The 18,196-nt window shown below is 37.2% G+C and overlaps 1 protein-coding gene across 1 annotated transcript; it reads right to left on the bottom strand.

Annotated features, from left to right (window-relative positions):
* Positions 1-9,779: 9,779 nt before the first annotated feature.
* LOC130046345 (uncharacterized) lies at positions 9,780-18,195 on the bottom strand. Its single transcript, XM_056144858.1, has 8 exons — positions 17,796-18,195; positions 16,032-16,079; positions 15,836-15,901; positions 13,727-13,774; positions 13,580-13,645; positions 11,639-11,710; positions 11,168-11,217; positions 9,780-10,245 (listed from the first exon to the last, which is right to left on the bottom strand). The coding sequence occupies exons 2-8, from the start codon at positions 16,056-16,058 to the stop codon at positions 10,227-10,229; spliced, it is 348 nt and encodes a 115-aa protein (XP_056000833.1). The 5' UTR covers positions 16,059-16,079; positions 17,796-18,195; the 3' UTR covers positions 9,780-10,226.
* Between the last annotated feature and the right edge of the window lies 1 nt (position 18,196).

Below are 18,196 nucleotides of genomic sequence, written 5' to 3'. Positions count from 1 at the left end.
ATCTTCTATTTTTTACAAGATATCTCATAAATTTTATATAGTTTAAAAGATACACATACGCATGATGTATATTTTATGAGATATCTTATAAACTGTAAATTATAAGACATCTTATAAATTCTATTATATATCTTATCAAAAATATAAAATATTTCATAAATTATATAAGATATCTTTATAACTGAATGAATATGAATATGGCGTGCCATATATCCTGATAAGTATGAGCATACAAATACACATGAGCACACAGAGTGAAATCCAAAGCGAGTTCTACCATTTGCCGTGGTTTGATAAGAATATGAAATCTTTAGATTCGGCATAAACAACACTGCGTGCAAATATTAACTTAATGTAAAAAAAAAAATAACCATGAGTACTACGATGAACAAATTTAAAAAGAAATTTAGGCCAGCTACTGTACTAGCGATAAGCATGGAAGTAAGATGTACGAAAAAACCTTTAAAAATCGGAAATTTTACAAAGTACCCATCAAATTGAAAAGGTGGAGTAAGCAATTTGCATATTCATAGGTCTGAATGAAGCACTTTTCATATATTAAATCGGCTCTTTCAAAATGGAGCCATTATTTTATAAAGTATTTACCACAAACACAGCTCGCTCGCTCTTTCTCTCTCTCTCTCTCTCTCTCTCTCTCTCTCTCTATCTATCTCTCTCTCTCTCTCTCTGTGTGTGTGTGTGTGTTACTGAATTTGACGTGAGAGAGAGAGAGAGAGAGATTACATGGGGTGATTGTAGGGGCGGCGCAGGGATAGCTATGACATGTTGTAGAGTAGGCGTCTGTAGAGGAATACTACAGTTTTGTGGGTATATCCATGTCGTTTTTTGTGCACTCTCTCCGCTTGTAGTCTTACCCTTTTACGCCACCTTTATGAAATGCAGGATTAGGCCTATTCTCTGCACACTTAAAACATGTCAAAGGTTTGAAGGGTGGTTTCGAATCGGAATAGAATGTGCTGTGGATTTTATAGGGGGTGTCCAATAGCATCTGATTGCTCATAGAAGGCTACCAGAAAGCGCCACACCTTCCTTAGATTTTACCCATCAATTCGAAAGACTCGTTGTTCGGTTTGATCAAACCAGAAAAAAGAGAATTTGGAGAAGAAGGAGGAGGATTAGATGGGAGAAAGAGAAAGAAGAGGAAGAATAAAAGTAAAATTGGGGGTTTGGGACTGTGAACTTGGGTGGCGACCATTCGTGCTCGAGTATGGCCTAATATTGACGACCATTCGTGTCCACCCTTACGGCACATTCAGTCGCCCGGCGACTATTCATGCGGCACGAATGGTCGTTGGCGACCAAACGTGCGGCACAATAGGTTGTCGGCAACTGAACGTGCCGAGGCGACCAAACGTACCGTAACACGGGTTGCGATTTAAATAACCAACACTGTCGTGGCCTTTTTAGTAGGCCTATGCTCGCCGCTTATGGCCATTGAGCATGGGAATCTTTATCGTGCCACACCTGCTGTGACACAGGACCCCGGGTTTGTTTTGCGGTTTTTGCATTCTCATCCGAAGGACCTCCCCCATTTAGACGCCTCTTACGACAAGCAAAGGGTACAGAGAACCTATTCTAACCCGGATGCTCAGGGGATCAACCAAAATATATCATTCACACCCATATTGTTTTGACCCCCAAGAAACCTATCACAGTCCTTAATACTCTTGGTTTATCATTAAGTGAGATTGATACACAAATATTTATTATCGTTCTCTTAAGTGTGCTAACATTTTATGTACGTCCAGTCCACCATATTACCTCCTTACTCCCGCATACAAAAACGGAGTAAACGTCAAGTTAGATATACCCTATAAAATATTCCACCAAATAACACTGAATGATACTGCGCATGCTTGTTAGTTGAGAGATGAGAGTTCCTAACTTAGGAAGCCTGCAGAATAGTGGCATCCTTCCCTTTACCATGCTGGTTTTCACTTTTTCAGTGTAGACATAAAAATCTGTTCATACACTTAGTAGATTAAGTGATCAATTATCCAAAAATGGCATAGTGATATAAACAGCTCATCAGAAGGTAAAATTTATATTTTAAAAAATGAAGTCTAATTTTGGATGTGAAAAAATATTCGAGCATTTTACCAAAAAAGTTAGGGAAATACTGATAAAATTTAGAACTACAAACCACAAACTTCCCGTTGAGACTGATAAATGGTCATATGTTCCACTTAACGGAAGACTTTGTACATAAACTCAATTAAAATAGCAGACGAGTTGCATTTGATTTTAGAATGAAAACCATTAGTATCAGGAAAAAGTTTTCACATCCCAGATTTTGTAACAAGCCAAATATACTCAAGTTTAGTGAGATTATGTCAAACAGAAGTTATAAATCGTTGAAAAATAACTTACATTCATGATGAAGTTTGTCCTCCGTAGCGTACTCTTACGTTTTCTTTTCCTTTGTTTGTGGCTATAGTATGTACATCTCTTGGATTTTCTTTTTTATCATTTATATTTTTTTCATTAAGACGACTTATCATTATCATTTATTATTTACTGTACCTCATGTACCACTGATTGATGATAAATGAACTTGAAAATTGTTAAAACGAAAAAAAAAAAGATTATTGTCACGTTCAAGTTCCTGTACTTCCATGCTTGACCTACATTTAGCGAACACTGGGACACAGGAATAGCAATTCTGATTTTACCCGATGGAGCAAACATTGAATATGGTCGAAATAAACAGGGCATTTCGAATGAAAAGAAATGTGATTTAACCAATTGGGTTTAAACGCATTTATCAAAGTTATATGGAGCCTGTTTTTTATTTCTTATTTCTGAGCCATTTCCATCCACGTCATGATTTTCGGGATATTAGTCAAACACATTCAAAACTGTGACGTCAAACACAAAGTCATCAGTCGACTGCAAAAAAAAAATTCAAGTTAAGACGTGTTTGATCTCAATCCACTGAAAATTTATAACATTCTATTATCTGTAAGAATTTTTTGATTTTCAAGTACGATGTGGTAGCATTTTTTAAAAGGTAAATCGTACCACTGTACTCACCGATGGCCACATGATTCGCAGATTTCAGTCGGATTTAACTTTTCATCTTTGATGTCTACACGTGGCTCAAATTTCCATATCTTTCGCAAATCTTGCAATTTTCCCATACTGCGACATAACATGTGTTATTCATTAATTGAATTTTTTGTCACTACATTACGAGCAATATTAACCATGCCGAAGAGGAAATACCAAGAACCGACGCCCAAGGTTATGTCAAGGTGGTGATCCAAGGGTACTGACTGGTCGGATAACGCTACCTTAGCCAGCCAGCCCCCCCCCCCTTCCGTCAACCTGAAAGAGAACTAACAAACACGGTGCCCCAGATCCCATCAACGCTACTTTCCAGCGAGCAATTGCATTGCTACAGGTGTCTCAAGCTGTCGCAGATATCATTTCCAGGCAGACTCGACGCACGCCCACAGAGCCCCTTCTACCAAGCAAGCCGATGGATGAGACGAGTATAGGTACATTATGGCACATTTCTAATATTTATCTTGCTTAAACGCAGAGTTATGACAAAGATGTGGGGCACATGGTGCCACATAGATCGAAGCTTAAAATCGTAAGTGAAGAATATATGAATTTGGGGATATTGATTGAAAATTCATATGGGGTTTAACCAAACAGTGACATCAATTATTTCTCCATGAGAGAAGGTAGCCTTACTTTGGCCCCCAAGTCCAAAGCCAATGTCATTACTGATATACAGCTTTCCCCATCTACTCTTTTATATATACTTCGGCATATTCTGAGAGAAGGGTTCAATTATTTCAATATATTCATACCATTAGGCTAGGGACAAGTAGAGTTAATATTTTAGGATGGTGCGATTGTGATGTACAATTTAGGTTGAAGAAGGGGGCTATTCCTTCCCTTTCATTAGCCGTTGTTGACCAAGAGCATTTTGTACATGTACAGTGCACTGGCCAAACTTCCTTCCCTCAGACCTCGCCGGTTATCATTTTAGTTATAAGGGGCAATGTAGCAAACCTTAGTGCCAATATAAACACGAATGTATATCATGTTCACATAATCACACCTACATACATGTAAGACATTCCCATACTCTGGTTTAAATTTTAGGTCTGGCGATATGCAAGCAACTTAGCTATTTCCACTAACTACGAGATCCACCCAACCAAGCTCAACTAGTAGAGCCCCTCATCCTCAGTCATCTAGACCTCACTCATATCGCATCAAACCCAGTCAAGGTGTGCAAATTAAGCAATTTTCCCACTTAGTTTGGAGGCTTTGGAATTGTTGCAGGGTTTTACTTATGAGTTTAAACTTTGTTATCAGTGACTAATCCATGGCTGATTTAAAGTATGAAGCGATTCAATTAGTTATTACGGAGAATTCATGAGATTGATAGATTGTCTTGATGTTTTCTGCCACACTCAACAATTTTTCAGTTATCTGGTGGCGCCCAGTTTTTATTGGTGGAAGAGAGAATCCAGATACAATGTACCTGGGAAGAGACCACCGACCTTCCGAAAGTAAACTGGGAAACTTTCTCATTACCGGCGCGAGCGGGATTCGAACCCGCGTCGACCAGAGGTGAGAGACCGTGTGATTTATTTTTGCGCGATGCTCTAACCACTCGGGCACGGAGGCCCTGATTTCATTGAGGAGAGTTGCAAGTCCATTTGACCACCTCCTCTGGAGAACCTTAGGTTATCCCCAGTGGGCATGATACCAAAGAAGGAAGATTCCTATAGATTAATTCACCAATTATCTCATACCCTTGGAACTAGCGTCAACGCTTATGACAAAATGTATTGTTCTGTCAAATACTCATCCTTTGATGAAGCATCAGACATGCTTGCAAGGAGTCCAGGAGCCCTAGTAGCACCTCTCGATATAAAACAAATGCACTTAGGATGTTGCCAGTCGTTCACAAGTTAGATTTTCAATTATTGAGCTTTAAAATTCTGTGAATGATATTTGAAAATAAGTGTTTACTCTTTGGGTGATCAGTAAGCTGCTCCAAATTTGAAAAAAAAAATCAACATTTTTAGAGTTCGTGCTTAAGCAGCAAGCGAATAGTTTTGATGTGGTTCATTATCTGGACGACTTCCTGGTGGCAGGTAGAGGGTACTTCCGATTGGGCTTGGCTCATGCCTATTTTCACCTGTTCCGAGCTTGGGGTCCCATTAGCTCATGAAAAAACTCTTGGTCCTACAAACAATTTAGTCTTTCTTTGTTACGAAATTGATACTGCCAATATGAGAATTCGAATGCCGTTTGGAAAATTAAATTTTTCAAATTAAAATCATAGTGCACATTTGTTTAATAAAACTTTGCACATATGGCGACATAAATTGGATTATTTTCATATTGAGTTCATGACATAGCTTTCTTGTTCATGACGTCGCATAAAGTAACGTCAAAATGGCACAACGTTATCGTAACTAAACTATACTGTATTTATACATGTTTTATACATAAGTAAAGCTTTTTACGAAGACATCATAGCCATTTTATGGAAGTATACACCATATGAAAGAATTTTGAGGAATATCATTTAATTTGGACTTGGGGCCAAATTTGGCCCTAAACGTACCTTGCTCTTTAAACAGCTTAAGACCCAGTTACTATATATGTTATCGACACGCAAGGTCATGCTGAAAGAGCTCCAAGCCCTTACGGGTTTATTGAATTTTTGTATTATGACCATTCCATCTAGTACGGCTTTTGTTCGAAGGTTATGCGATACTACTTGTGCACTGTCAAGACCACATCACAAGCACAGGGTCACTTTCGAATTGAGGGCAGATATTAAAACTTGACGAATGCTTTTAGAGTATTTTAATGGAGTCACATCATATAGAACAGTGGTTTTGAATTGGGATTGTTTACTGATAGTGCAGGAAGTGTACAATAAAGCATCAATGGACAATTACGCGTTGGCCAGCACAGAGGAAAGGGTAAGAAATCATTAAAGATATTACATTCCTTTAGTCAGTGCCAATAACAATGGCCTTCGATATTCGGGACAAGAAATTAGCTGACAGGTGAGCAATTTTTCATTCAGATAATCTAGCCCTTGTAACCATTCTTGATTCCAAAACATTCAAATCAAAAAGGGTCATGATTTGCTGAGGAAGTTAGTTCTGCAAGGGTTGGTGTACAACATTCAGTTTAAGGCGTTGCATTCACAGGCCGGCATAGTGTTAAAGCTGATTCTCTTTTTCGACAGAAATGGTCACATTTCTGGGCCAGCTTCCCGGAGTCGGAGGAACAACCAACAGCAATTCCCGAGTCTTTTCTGCAAGTCATCTACAACATAGATCTCAAGAGCTCTTGTGTTCCTCCATTTCTGACAATACCAGAGAGTTTTATGACACTGCGTTGAATACTTTTAACACTTTGCAGGGCTTACAACTTGAAGAAAAGTGGTTTTCTCGTTCCAATGAATTAGTATATTTTGTGTCGTACCTATCGTATAAGCAATTTTCTCCCAACACAGATAAATCTTGCATATCTGGGATATCCTGCTTTTGCTCAGTACTCCTTGCGTGCCGTGAGGGAGACGAAATGGGGTTGTCCTACGGATGAGACCGCAAAAACCGAGGCGCGTGTCACAGCAGGTGTGGCACGATAAAGACCACTCCCTGCCGTAAGCACCGAACATTAGCCAAATTTTGCAGCTCTTCACCGAGAGTGGTGACGTTTTCATATGAGTGAAAAATTCTCGAGAGGGACGTTAAACAATATGCAATCAATACAATGGACTAAGGGGGTAAGTCATCTGACTTGTGTTTCAAATTAAAATCAACAGCATTACTACCATCGACAATATTGATATGGTCAAAGATGCTGTCACATCTTCACTGGAGGGGAAGCAATAGATCAAGCTGCCATAGAGAGAATCAGAATTCGAGTAAACAGATATGTGGCTACTTACTTGCTTATGTCAGGTATCCAGAGTTAAATAGGGTCAACATGGGCATGTTTTTAGAAACAAGGTCCACCTTGCTGATTTCGAAAGATAATTCTGTTCAGGCGTACTCGAAACTTGGCGAAAACTGGCCGTGGCTGCGCTGCGCTATGACTGGTTGATTGTTCATTTAGTCATAGATGTTATTCCCTTATGCCTGTGTCACATTACTAGCGGGTACCGGGCGAGGTATAGGTATCGGTGGGGGACCTGTCAAGATCTAACACCGTAGGGACACATTTCCAAGTCTGCCGGGTGATTAGCTCTCCTCATATACCGCCCGCACCTCGGGCGGGACAAGGAAGGCAGCCGTATGTTTACCGGGCGGGGAGCGTATGGAATGATGGTGTTGGTGGCCGCCCGATATCCGTAAGGTTATCGGTAGGTAACCGGGAGGGGTACGTCCGGTACCCATACGGACATCGTACGGACTAGGTACCCCCGTGCGGTCACCGCTCGGACACCTGAGGGGTATCGGATGAAGCCCGGACGATGTCCGTTCTGAGAACATCCGGGTATCGTTCGGTGACCTTTGCCTTTTCATGCGTGTTAAGTGCAATTAAGGCAATTGCAAACTGGTGTATATATACCTATCGTCATCATCTCCAACATCATCATCGACGCTGTTGCCATCAACATCGACATGGCCAATCCTCCGAGGCATCTGAGACTGCCGTTCCTACGTCTACAACTCGCTGAAGCACGTGAGCGTTATCTTACGATGGGGTTGACATCGCCAGGATTTAACTCCGCGCTAAAAGCTGCCGGTGGGGTATACGGGCCCTGAATGGCGTGTTCTCACCGCATGGTCCCCGGCCGGACACTTTTCAGATTTTGGCATTCTCAGGCCGCTCAGAACCCGCTACCTAGTCGGATACCTAATCGCAGTGTAATGTGACACAGGTATAATACTGACCAGTTATGGACTATTGAAGATTTATGATTTCGTTTTTACAATTTGTCTCACTTAGTCATTTTGGTGTTATTGTCTACATATTATGTAGGTCAGCTTTGACGACGTATTTGATTGACATGGATATCCATTGGTGTTTGAGGGTGGTAAAGGGGGGGGCTTATATTTAAAAAACAAAAAACAATTGGCTGGAGAGGAATTTACCTCGTATTGTTAGTATCAAGCAATCTGATAGTTTTTTCATAACCACTTGGTGTGGTAGAGGTTGGCTAGTTGTCCTACTGGTGGCGCAGACTATGCTTAGACATAGTCTCTTGACGGCTATTTGGCTCACCAGTAGTGCTCAACAATTTGCTTCCTATTTGACTTTGTTTTGAAGTGATTGAATTTTTCAGTATTAGGTGATCAAGCAGGTGAGCATATGTGCCCAGGGCCAACCACTTCATGCTTGTGTTGTTTAGGGATGCCCATACCGTAAGGCAATAGTTGATATCTGGTTTCATTATATTGTTATAACGATCTAGTTCGTCAATACAACCTAGCATTGGGTCAAATGCTGTCTGACGTGTTTCATACCGAATGTTAAGCCGTTCTTGGCACACTGATGTTGACTACGGATAACTCCGTTTACCTGAACAGGATATAGGGCTCACGGTGGGTGTGACCGATCGACAGTGGATGCTTACTCCTCCTAGGCACCTGATCCCACCTCTTGTGTGTCCAGGGGTCCGTGTTTGCCCAACTATCTATTTTGTATTGCCTGTAGGAGTTATGAGATTGATCACTGTTCGTTATCTTCACCTTTCATTGTACAAATGTAAAGAGCAGTCGTGGCCAATATCACCAAATAAAATTTTCAAGAGGTATTACGCTAATTTCCTTTTTTTCTTCCTGCATAAGGATACGTAAGTCTGGGTTCAATGCATCTTCTTATAAAGGAATAAATAAATGATCCATATAGTTTTCAATTCAGCTGGATTAAAATGAATACTTTTCACAATTACAGCGAATGCGTCGATCTTCTTCAAATTACGGATACGTTATAGCAAAGATTCAGTAAGATCCAAAGTTAACCATAATCGTTTGTCTTGCGTCCCATTCCATTTTTTCCACTCATATAGAGACGTCACCAGCTTTAGGTACAGTATCACAAATGTTGATCTATGCATGGCGCTCAGAGCCGTAGCAGTGAGGGTTCTTTATCATTCCAACGCCTATTGTAAAATCACAAGTCTTCCAGATATGACGTTAAAACGGAAGTGACTTCCGTTTTAACGTCATATCTGGAAGACCTGTGATTTTACCAATAACAGGTGTTTGCCGAAGGAACAGTTACTATATATGTTGAACGTCTTAAGTTTGACACGGCGCCGTATTTCGTATTTTTGTAACTTTATACAACGCAGACTAAGGTCTCACAATTATTATTGCCCGACATCTTGAATATTTGACTTTCTGAAGGCCAATCACATTTCCATAGTTTTAAAAAGGCAGGGCCGATACACATATACAAAGGGGAGATGAATCAAATAGAAATCACCGCGTTCTCCCATCAGTGGACAATATTTGAGTAGGACGCATTTGGTGATCATGATCCCATAGCCGGGACATCCGACTTGTATCTCTCAAATAATGATTTTGTCCGGTCCACACAGTGTAGACAGAGGCCTGTTCGATATTGAGAAAATCAGGGTAGTTTTAAGATGGGGTGGCGGAGAGAACGGCGCTTTTATACATATGTATGATATAGATATCTAAAAGGATGGCTTGAATTCAAACATAGTTTAAGACACATATTTTAGAAATGAAGAAAAGATCGATTAAATGCAATGTACATTTATTTCAAACATTACAAAAATATATTTCTGAGAGAACAACGGAGCTTTAATTCATCTCCAAAAGGATGAAATATTTTCATTCTCTTGAACAGTCCCTGTCCCCATTCCTAGTTGCGAAATTGGCATTCCCTGGATGGCCAAAAGTAGTAGTGGTAGTATTGCTTTGGTAATTCACCACAGCGATATGTCTCGCTTGCCTCGTTCCAGATAAGATAAACCAAAGTACAGTAAGTGAATTTTGTCAGCAAAGCTTACCTCAGATGTATTTCTGAAGCTACACTTTGGAACAATTCCCATAAAATTCAAAGGTTGAAAGATCAATGAAAAAAGTTTATGGGCAAGCCAAACAGCACAATAGCTCGAGTGTTCCCCCTTTCGTTTAAAGAATTTGTGGATAAAAAACAAATAACAAAATATACACTGTACAAAATTGTATCAAAATCATATGTCTGGTAGTTTCATGTTCTGTATCTTTTCTTTAGGTAGAATGTTCATCTCTGCAATCAAAGATAAAAGAATATAAATGAAGCTATGGCTGACAGGCGGCGGCTATGAGAGAGAAAGAGAGTTTTCATAATTTCGAATTTTTGATACTGAAAAATATTGCAGGCATCATTGAACAAGTGATTATATTCTGTGTGGATGTAAGAATTTATGACATAAATGTATGTTTACGATTCAATTTTACATGCAGTGTGTTGTGATGAATATTCATCTTGGTATTTTAGATACTAGTAAGCTAATTGTGTTTAATTCAATACGTCTTATTTCTAAAATAGCTCTTAAGTAATATATATCACTTTAGCGTTCTTAAAGTATTTTTTTCAGTTCTTTTAATGATTTACAATAAAGACGTTATGTAATATACAGATTCCTTTTTCACCGAAAACAACAATATCAGGAATTATTCAATCAAACTTCACCTCCCAGAATTCCCTGACGTGAAAGCGCATTTGAAGTTTAGATATAGATCAGATTGGCAATTTCTAAAGTGGTCTGCGTCGTTGAAATGGTAAAATATTTATTTCTGTCATTTCGAACTTTTAAGCATCTTGGCATGAGTTGATGTGCTAAAATTTGATTCCATGTCCGAGAAAACAGTGGCTGCATTTAAAGGGATGATAATTTAGAATAAGATAGGGGAAGGCCAAACAAGAAAAATATATCAATGTATAATAATCATTTATTACTTATTGGGAATCTTGAGATCTTGACTTTGTGGTCCAGAGAAATTTTCATGCGTTATATTTCACTTCTACATATCGACAATGACGTCGATTCAAATCCCCACAAAGGATTCTGATGTATCAATGAATTCTATATTTTTTCCTTTCCCACGAGAACGTTCTTCCTAATTGTTAGAACTGTATGATAAAGATGCATATGATGGAAAGAGATCTGTATTCTACTTCCACTTACCTAACACAACAGAATAGACGTCTAATGCGTCTTCTTATTCTTTTCAATCTCTGAAAAACAAATGATCTCCTTAAGAAGTACGTGTTAACGTCCTAATTTCTATAATTTCAGATACTAATGATAAAGCACCACCGATTAAAATTTGTTATTAGAATTTGAGGAGCCAAAATATGCTCTTTGACTTCCAAAACTCTTTTTCGCATAAGTATAAAATTTCAAGCTATCGACAAGATATTTCTTTAGAAATTGACCCAATTGATTTTCTCTCTCTCTCTCTCTCTCTCTCTCTCTCTCTCTCTCTCTCTCTCTCAGTTGTTTTAATGATCACGAGGATTTTGTGGTGCGTATTTAACAAACAACACGACGTCCACAATTTGATTTGATTAGATAAACTCAACCTTTCCGGGTATCAAGTCATAGCACATCACACAGATGTTTGACCCGTGGTCCTTCTGGACTTTTGTGACTTACCCCTTCTGGTTTCCTTTTTACGTCTACTTTCATTTTGACATTATCCTTTATTTTTTTCTGTACTTTTTCCTCCTGAAATTTACATAAGATAGTATTACTGTAGAATGAATAATTTTCATAAAATTCCCGTAACTCGACAAAAAATATTTTCTGATGTCTTGATAGTTTGACTGAAAATTTTTCCTTCTTTCATGATGCTTCACTAAGTTGATACTCTTTACCAAGAAAACCTTGAAAATTAACATTTTGTTACTGTTTTGAGTATTTCTTTATGAAGACAAGAGAAAAAATCGGGGTCATATACATCATATACGGTCTATCCATCTGTCTTTCTGTCGCTACTTTATTAAAGAGACTTCAATGTCCTAATTGTATCATGGTTATTCTAATGAAAAAAATTGGCTTTGGTTGTCTATCAGAGGTCCCGAGGTCAAACGTCTCATACCAAATATAGATATTTCTAATTAAGTTTTAGAGATAAGTGTCAAAAAGCGTTAGGACTTTGACGTTCAGATTTGCACCATAGGCTGGCTTAAAGCTTGTCCGCAATTTCCCCAAGGCTACGTAAGTCAAACAGCACGCCCTCTATTACTAAAAATATATACACGGGTATTCGTAATGGTATCTCACAGTGTAATTGATAAGACCCTCACTGCTACAGTCTTGCATGGGTTTTTGACACACCTAACCTTCATCTAATGACGTCATTACATAAGTGAAAAAATTACTAACGTAAAAAGATACCCAAGAAACAACAATACACCATGGCAAAAAATAATTACTACATTTGTTTGGGATAAACAGTATTAGTTTTCTGTAATATATATATCTATACCTCAGTCAGTTCAATAGGCGTTTTCTACAATCGTGTTTCATAGAATATTGTAAAATCTGTAAGCTCTCTAATATGTCGGTCACTCAGCCATGATATAGTACTACAGAATAATGCAAGTTCTATCAGCTCTTTCTCTCTCTATACCTCGGTCACTAGTCATGTTAGAGTGCTACCGAATAATGTCAATTCTATAAGCTCTCTCTATACCCCGGCCAGAAGTCATGTTAGAGTTCTACAGAATAATGTAAATTCTAGATAAGCTCTCTCTATACCTCGGTCAATAGTCATGATATAGTACTATAAAATAATGTTAATTCTATATAAGCTCTCTCGATGCTCCGGTCAATAGTCATCTTACAGTACTACAGAATAATGTAAATTATATAAGCTCTCCCTATACCAAGGTCGTGTAAAAACTTGATTTGGTGTTAAAATTGTCAATCAGACATGTCTTCAGTCATATGTTTTTGCACGTACCTCATAATGCCTTTTTTTCTTTAATTATAAGAATTCTTCTTATTTCTCATTTTCAAAATTTTCTTTTTCTTTAATACTTTTTCATGTTTCTATTTATATTCATTTATCTATTTGTACAATGATGTAGAATGATATGAATCCGTGCTGAAAGTGTATTTCTGAAATTACAATGTCAAATGTAATCAATTCATTAATGAATACACACGGTATATTTCATCATTCTACTCATTACCTATATGCGAATTCATTGAGAAAAACGTATTACACATACGTAGATAATTAAAATGCATGGATCATCGTGCCACACCTGCTTTGACACGGGATATTCGTTTCTTACAGTATCATCCGAAGGACCACCTTGTTTAGTCTCCTCTTACGACAAGCAAGGGATATTTAGGACCCATTCTAACCAGGATCCCCAAGGGATTCACCTTCTTTGAATGATCTTTCACATTCCTTCTGCCGAAATTATGGTAATACTGGCCATCGATGAAAACCAGTCATTCATGATATTTTAGCAAAGGGGTGGTGTTTATTTTGGGGGTGATTTTTGTTTTCTTAGTGTGTGCCTTGGGTGACAAACAAATCTGAGAAATTCAGTCCTCATTTCACGAAAATAGGAAACATACCTCAGCTAGTTCTCTTGTCTTCCTCTCCTCCTCCTCATCAATAGAGGGGATGGCCTGGACTTTCAACTGTTAATCAAAAATAAACATAGTTTTACACCTTTCAAATGTTTTCCATAACAACAATATACAATATGAAAATCTACTCACAGGCAATTCTTTTCGAACGTTTTCCATGAAAACGTTTATTTCATGTCTCTGTGAAAACAATGTTGATAAAAATTATATAACTTAGAATAGTAAGAGAGCTTGCTAAATGGAATAGCCTCAATAATTTTTGTAAACTTATACGATGAATAGTCATGACTTTATAATAATATTATACCACGTAAAAGTTAAACTCTGAGAAAAATGAAGCATTCCATGTGGCAATACCAAAATTACTTTGCACGTATCCGTATGTTACAAGTGTATGAAAGACATGTTACATGTTGATAAAATTACGAAAGTTACAAAGACAGATAGTCATTAGATAGAACCCACTCGATAAAAAACGTTAATGTTCAGATTTGCACCGTGGATTGGTCTATAATACTTTTTGTTGTGGATAAACAGCTCTAGTATCTTGTAGTATCTCTCTATACCTCAGTCAGTTCACTTAGCATTCTATACAATATAGTCAATCGTGTTTCATACAGTGTTACAGAATAATGTAAATTCTATAATCTCTCTCTCTCTCTCTCTCTGTGTGTGTGTGTGTGTGTGTGTGTGTGTGTGTGTGTCACGAGTCATGTTAGAGTTATACAGAACAATGTAAATTCTATATAAACTTTTACCCTATACCGCGGTCAATAGCCATATTTCAGCGTTACAGAATATTGTGTATTTCTCTATACCCCGTTCACTAGTCATGTTAGAGTTCTACAGAATAATGTCAATTCTATATAAGCCCTCTCTATACCTCGGTCAATAGTTATGTTAGAGTTCTACAGAATAATGTCAATTCTATAAGCTCTCAAGCTCTCAAGCTCTCTCTCTCTCTCTCTCTCTCTCTCTCAAGTCATGTTAGAGTTCTACAGAATAATGTAAATTCTATATAAGCTCTCTCTATACCCCGGTCAATAGTCATGTTAGACTCCTACAGAATAATGTAAATTCTATATAAGCTATCTCTATACCCCGGTCAATGGTCATGTTAAAGTTCTACAGAATAATGTAAATCCTCTATAAGCTCTCTCTATACCCCGGTCAATAGTCATGTTAGACTCCTACAGAATAATGTAAATTCTATATAAGCTATCTCTATACCCCGGTCAATAGTCATGTTAGAGTTCTACAGAATAATGTAAATTGTATATAAGCTCTCTCTATACCCCAGTCAGAAGTCATGTTAGAGTTCTACAGAATAATGTAAATTCTATATAAGCTATCTCTATACCCCGGTCAATAGTCATGTTAGAGTTCTACAGAATAATGTAAATTGTATATAAGCTCTCACTATACCCCGGTCAATAGTCATGTTAGAGTTCTACAGAATAATGTAAATTCTATATAAGCTCTCACTATATCTCGGTCAATAGTTATGTTAGACTCCTAAAGAATAATGTAAAACTTGATTTGATGTTAACATTTTCCAGCAGACATGTCTTCAGTCATATATTTTTAATGTACCTCATAATGCCCGGTTTTTTTTTCCCGTGACTATAAGAATTATTATTATTTATCATTTTTAAAATTTTCTTTTTCTTTAATACTTTTTCATGTTTCTATTTATATCCATTTATCTATTTGTACAATGATGTAGAATGATATGAATCCGTGCTGAAAGTGTATTTCTGAAATTATGCAAAGAATTACAATGACAACTGTAATCAATTCATTGATGGATAGACATAGTATATTTCATCATTCTACCCATTACCCATATGCAAATTCATTGAGAAAAACGTATTACATATATGTTAGATAATTAAAACGCATGGATCATAGTGCCACACCTGCTTTTACACCGGACATTGGTTTCTTACAGTCTCATCCGAAGGACCGCCTCGTTTAGTCGCCTCTTACGACAAGCAAGGGGTATTTAGGACCCATTCTAACCAGGATCCCCACCGGATTCACCTTATTTGAATGATCTTTCATACTCCTTCTGTCGAAATTTTCGTAATACTGACCATCCATGAAAACCAGTCATTCATGACATTTTAGGAGAGGGGTGGTGTTTACTTTGCGGTTGATTTTTGTTTTCTTAGTGTGTGACTTGGGTGACAGACAAATCCGAGAAATTCAGTCCTCAAATCACCAAAATAGGAAACATACCTCAGCTAGTTCACTTGTCTTCCTCTCTTCCTCCTCATCAATAGAGGGGATGACCTGGACTTTCAACTGTTAATAAAAAATAAACTTGGTTTTACACCTTTAAAATGTTTTCCATAAGAACAATATACAATATCAAAATTGCGCGAGCGAAAAATATTGTCAGAAGATCATACAGGAAGATTGAAAATCTACTCACAAGCAATTCTTTTCGAACGTTTTCCATGAAAACGTTTATTTCATGTCTCTGTGAAAACAATGTTGATAAAAATTATATAACTTAGAATAGTAAGAGAGCTTGCTAAATGGAATAGCCTCAATAATCTCAAAGATAAGCTGCACGTATCTGTGTGTTATACATGTATGAAAGACATGTTACATGTTGATAAAATTACGAAAGTTACAAACGACAGATAGTCATTAGATAGAAACCACTCGACGAAAAAACGTTAATGTTCAGATTTGCACCATGGATTGGTCTATAATACTTGTCGGTGATTTCATCAGGGGTCCAGTATCAAAGGCACGTCCTCTATTACCAAACATATATATTCATAATGGTATTTCAGTAAAAAATGGCAAATAAGAACCCCCACCGCTACAGTCCTGCATGGGTTTTTGATACACCTAACCTTCATCTAGTGACGTCCCTACATCAGTATTCTTTTCGAACTGACGTAAAAGAAACAACGATAAACAATGGCGAAAACTAATCACTACATTTGTTGTGGATAAACAGCTCTAGTATTCTGTAGTATCTCTCTATACCTCAGTCAGTTCACTTAGCGTTCTATACAATAAAGTCAATCGTGTTTCATACAGTGCTACAGAATAATGCAAATTCTATAAGCTCTTTCTCTATATCGCAGTCAATAGTCACTATAGAGTGCTACGGAATAATGTAAATTCTATATCAGCTCTCTTTATACCCCGGTAAATAGTCATCTTAGAGTTCTACAGAATAATGTAAATTCTATAAAATATCTCTCTCTCTCTCTCTCTCTCTCTCTCTCTCTCTCTCTCTCTCTCTCTCCAGGTCAATAGTCATGTTAAACTCCTACAAAATAATGTAAATTCCATAAGCTCTCTCTGTATCTCCGGTCACTAGTCATGTGAGAGTGTTACAGAATAATCTAACTTCTATATAAGCTCTCTCTATACCCCGGTCAATAGTCAAGATATAGTACTACAGAATAATGTTAATTCTATAAGCTCTCTCTCTATACCCCGGTCAATAGTCATGGTAGAGTGCTACAGTATGAGGTAAACTCTAAGCTTGCTACAGAATGAGAGAAAGTCTAAGCTTTCTCTCTATACCTCGGTCACTAAGTCGTGTCAGCCTCCTAGAGAATAGTGTAAAAACAATTGATGTTAACTTTTTTTCAATTAGACATGTCTTCGGTTAAATAATTTTGCATGTACCTCATAGATGATGCCATATTGCCGATTTTTTTCCATTATTTATGAGAATTTCTAATCAGTTTCAAATTCCTGTTTTCTTTCAATGTTTTAACTGGTGCTATGCATATCCATTTATCTATTTGTACAATGATTAAGAATGATATGAAACCGTACTAAAAGTGTATTTCGGGGATTATGTAAAGAATTTAAAATGCTATAATGAATTCTCGGATGGTTACCAGTATGTTTCGTCATTCAACTCATTACCTATGTGCACATTTATTGAAGAAAAAAAACGTATTACATATATGTAGATCATTAAAATGCATGGATCATTCGATGATTAGCTTATCAAGAATACCTACTACCCCTCCCTGCACCTTCTTTGAATCTTTCATATTCCTTATGCCGAAATTTTCGGAATACCTTCCACCCATGAAAACCAGTCATTGACTTTTAGCAGAGGAGTGGTGTTAATTTTGGGGCTGATTGTGTTTTGGCTTTCTTTTGGTAAGTCTTGAATAACAGACAAATCAGAGAAATTAATTAATGGGAAACATACCTCAGTTTGTTCTCTTTCTTTTTCCTCATTAATAGAGGGGATGGCCTGGACGTTCAACTGTTAATTAAACATAAACATAGTTTTACACCTTTAAATGTTTTCCATAAGAACAATATACAATATCAAAATTGCGAGAGAGAAAATTATAGTCAGAAGATCATATAGGAAGAATGAAAATCTACTCACATGAAATTCTCTTCGAACGTTTTCCATGAATGTTGATAAAATTATATAACTTAGAATAGTAAGAGAGTTTGCCAAATGGAATAGTCTCAATAATTTTTGTAAACTGATACGATAAATGATCATGGATTTATTACAGGATTAAATATTCTTTTTGAAGAATTTATCAATATGTAAATTATGGACATTTTACTCACAAACTGGTTAAAAATGTAAAA

The sequence above is a fragment of the Ostrea edulis genome, chromosome 7 (assembly GCF_947568905.1).
Source record: "Ostrea edulis chromosome 7, xbOstEdul1.1, whole genome shotgun sequence".
Classification (NCBI taxonomy): Eukaryota; Metazoa; Mollusca; class Bivalvia; order Ostreida; family Ostreidae; genus Ostrea; species Ostrea edulis.
The sequence above is the reverse complement of the archived record's forward strand: the minus strand, read 5'-3'. Positions and strand labels throughout refer to the sequence as shown.

Excerpts from the sequence above, each read along its gene's own strand:
- LOC130046345 (XM_056144858.1), bottom strand. The coding sequence starts at position 16,058 with ATGGAAAACGTTCGAAAAGAATTGCTT. Across the intron at positions 15,902-16,031 it reads ACGTTCGAAAAGAATTGCTT|TTGAAAGTCCAGGTCATCCC; the intron begins GTGAGTAGATTT and ends TTTTATTAACAG. Across the intron at positions 11,711-13,579 it reads AGACAAGAGAACTAGCTGAG|GAGGAAAAAGTACAGAAAAA; the intron begins GTATGTTTCCTA and ends TGTAAATTTCAG.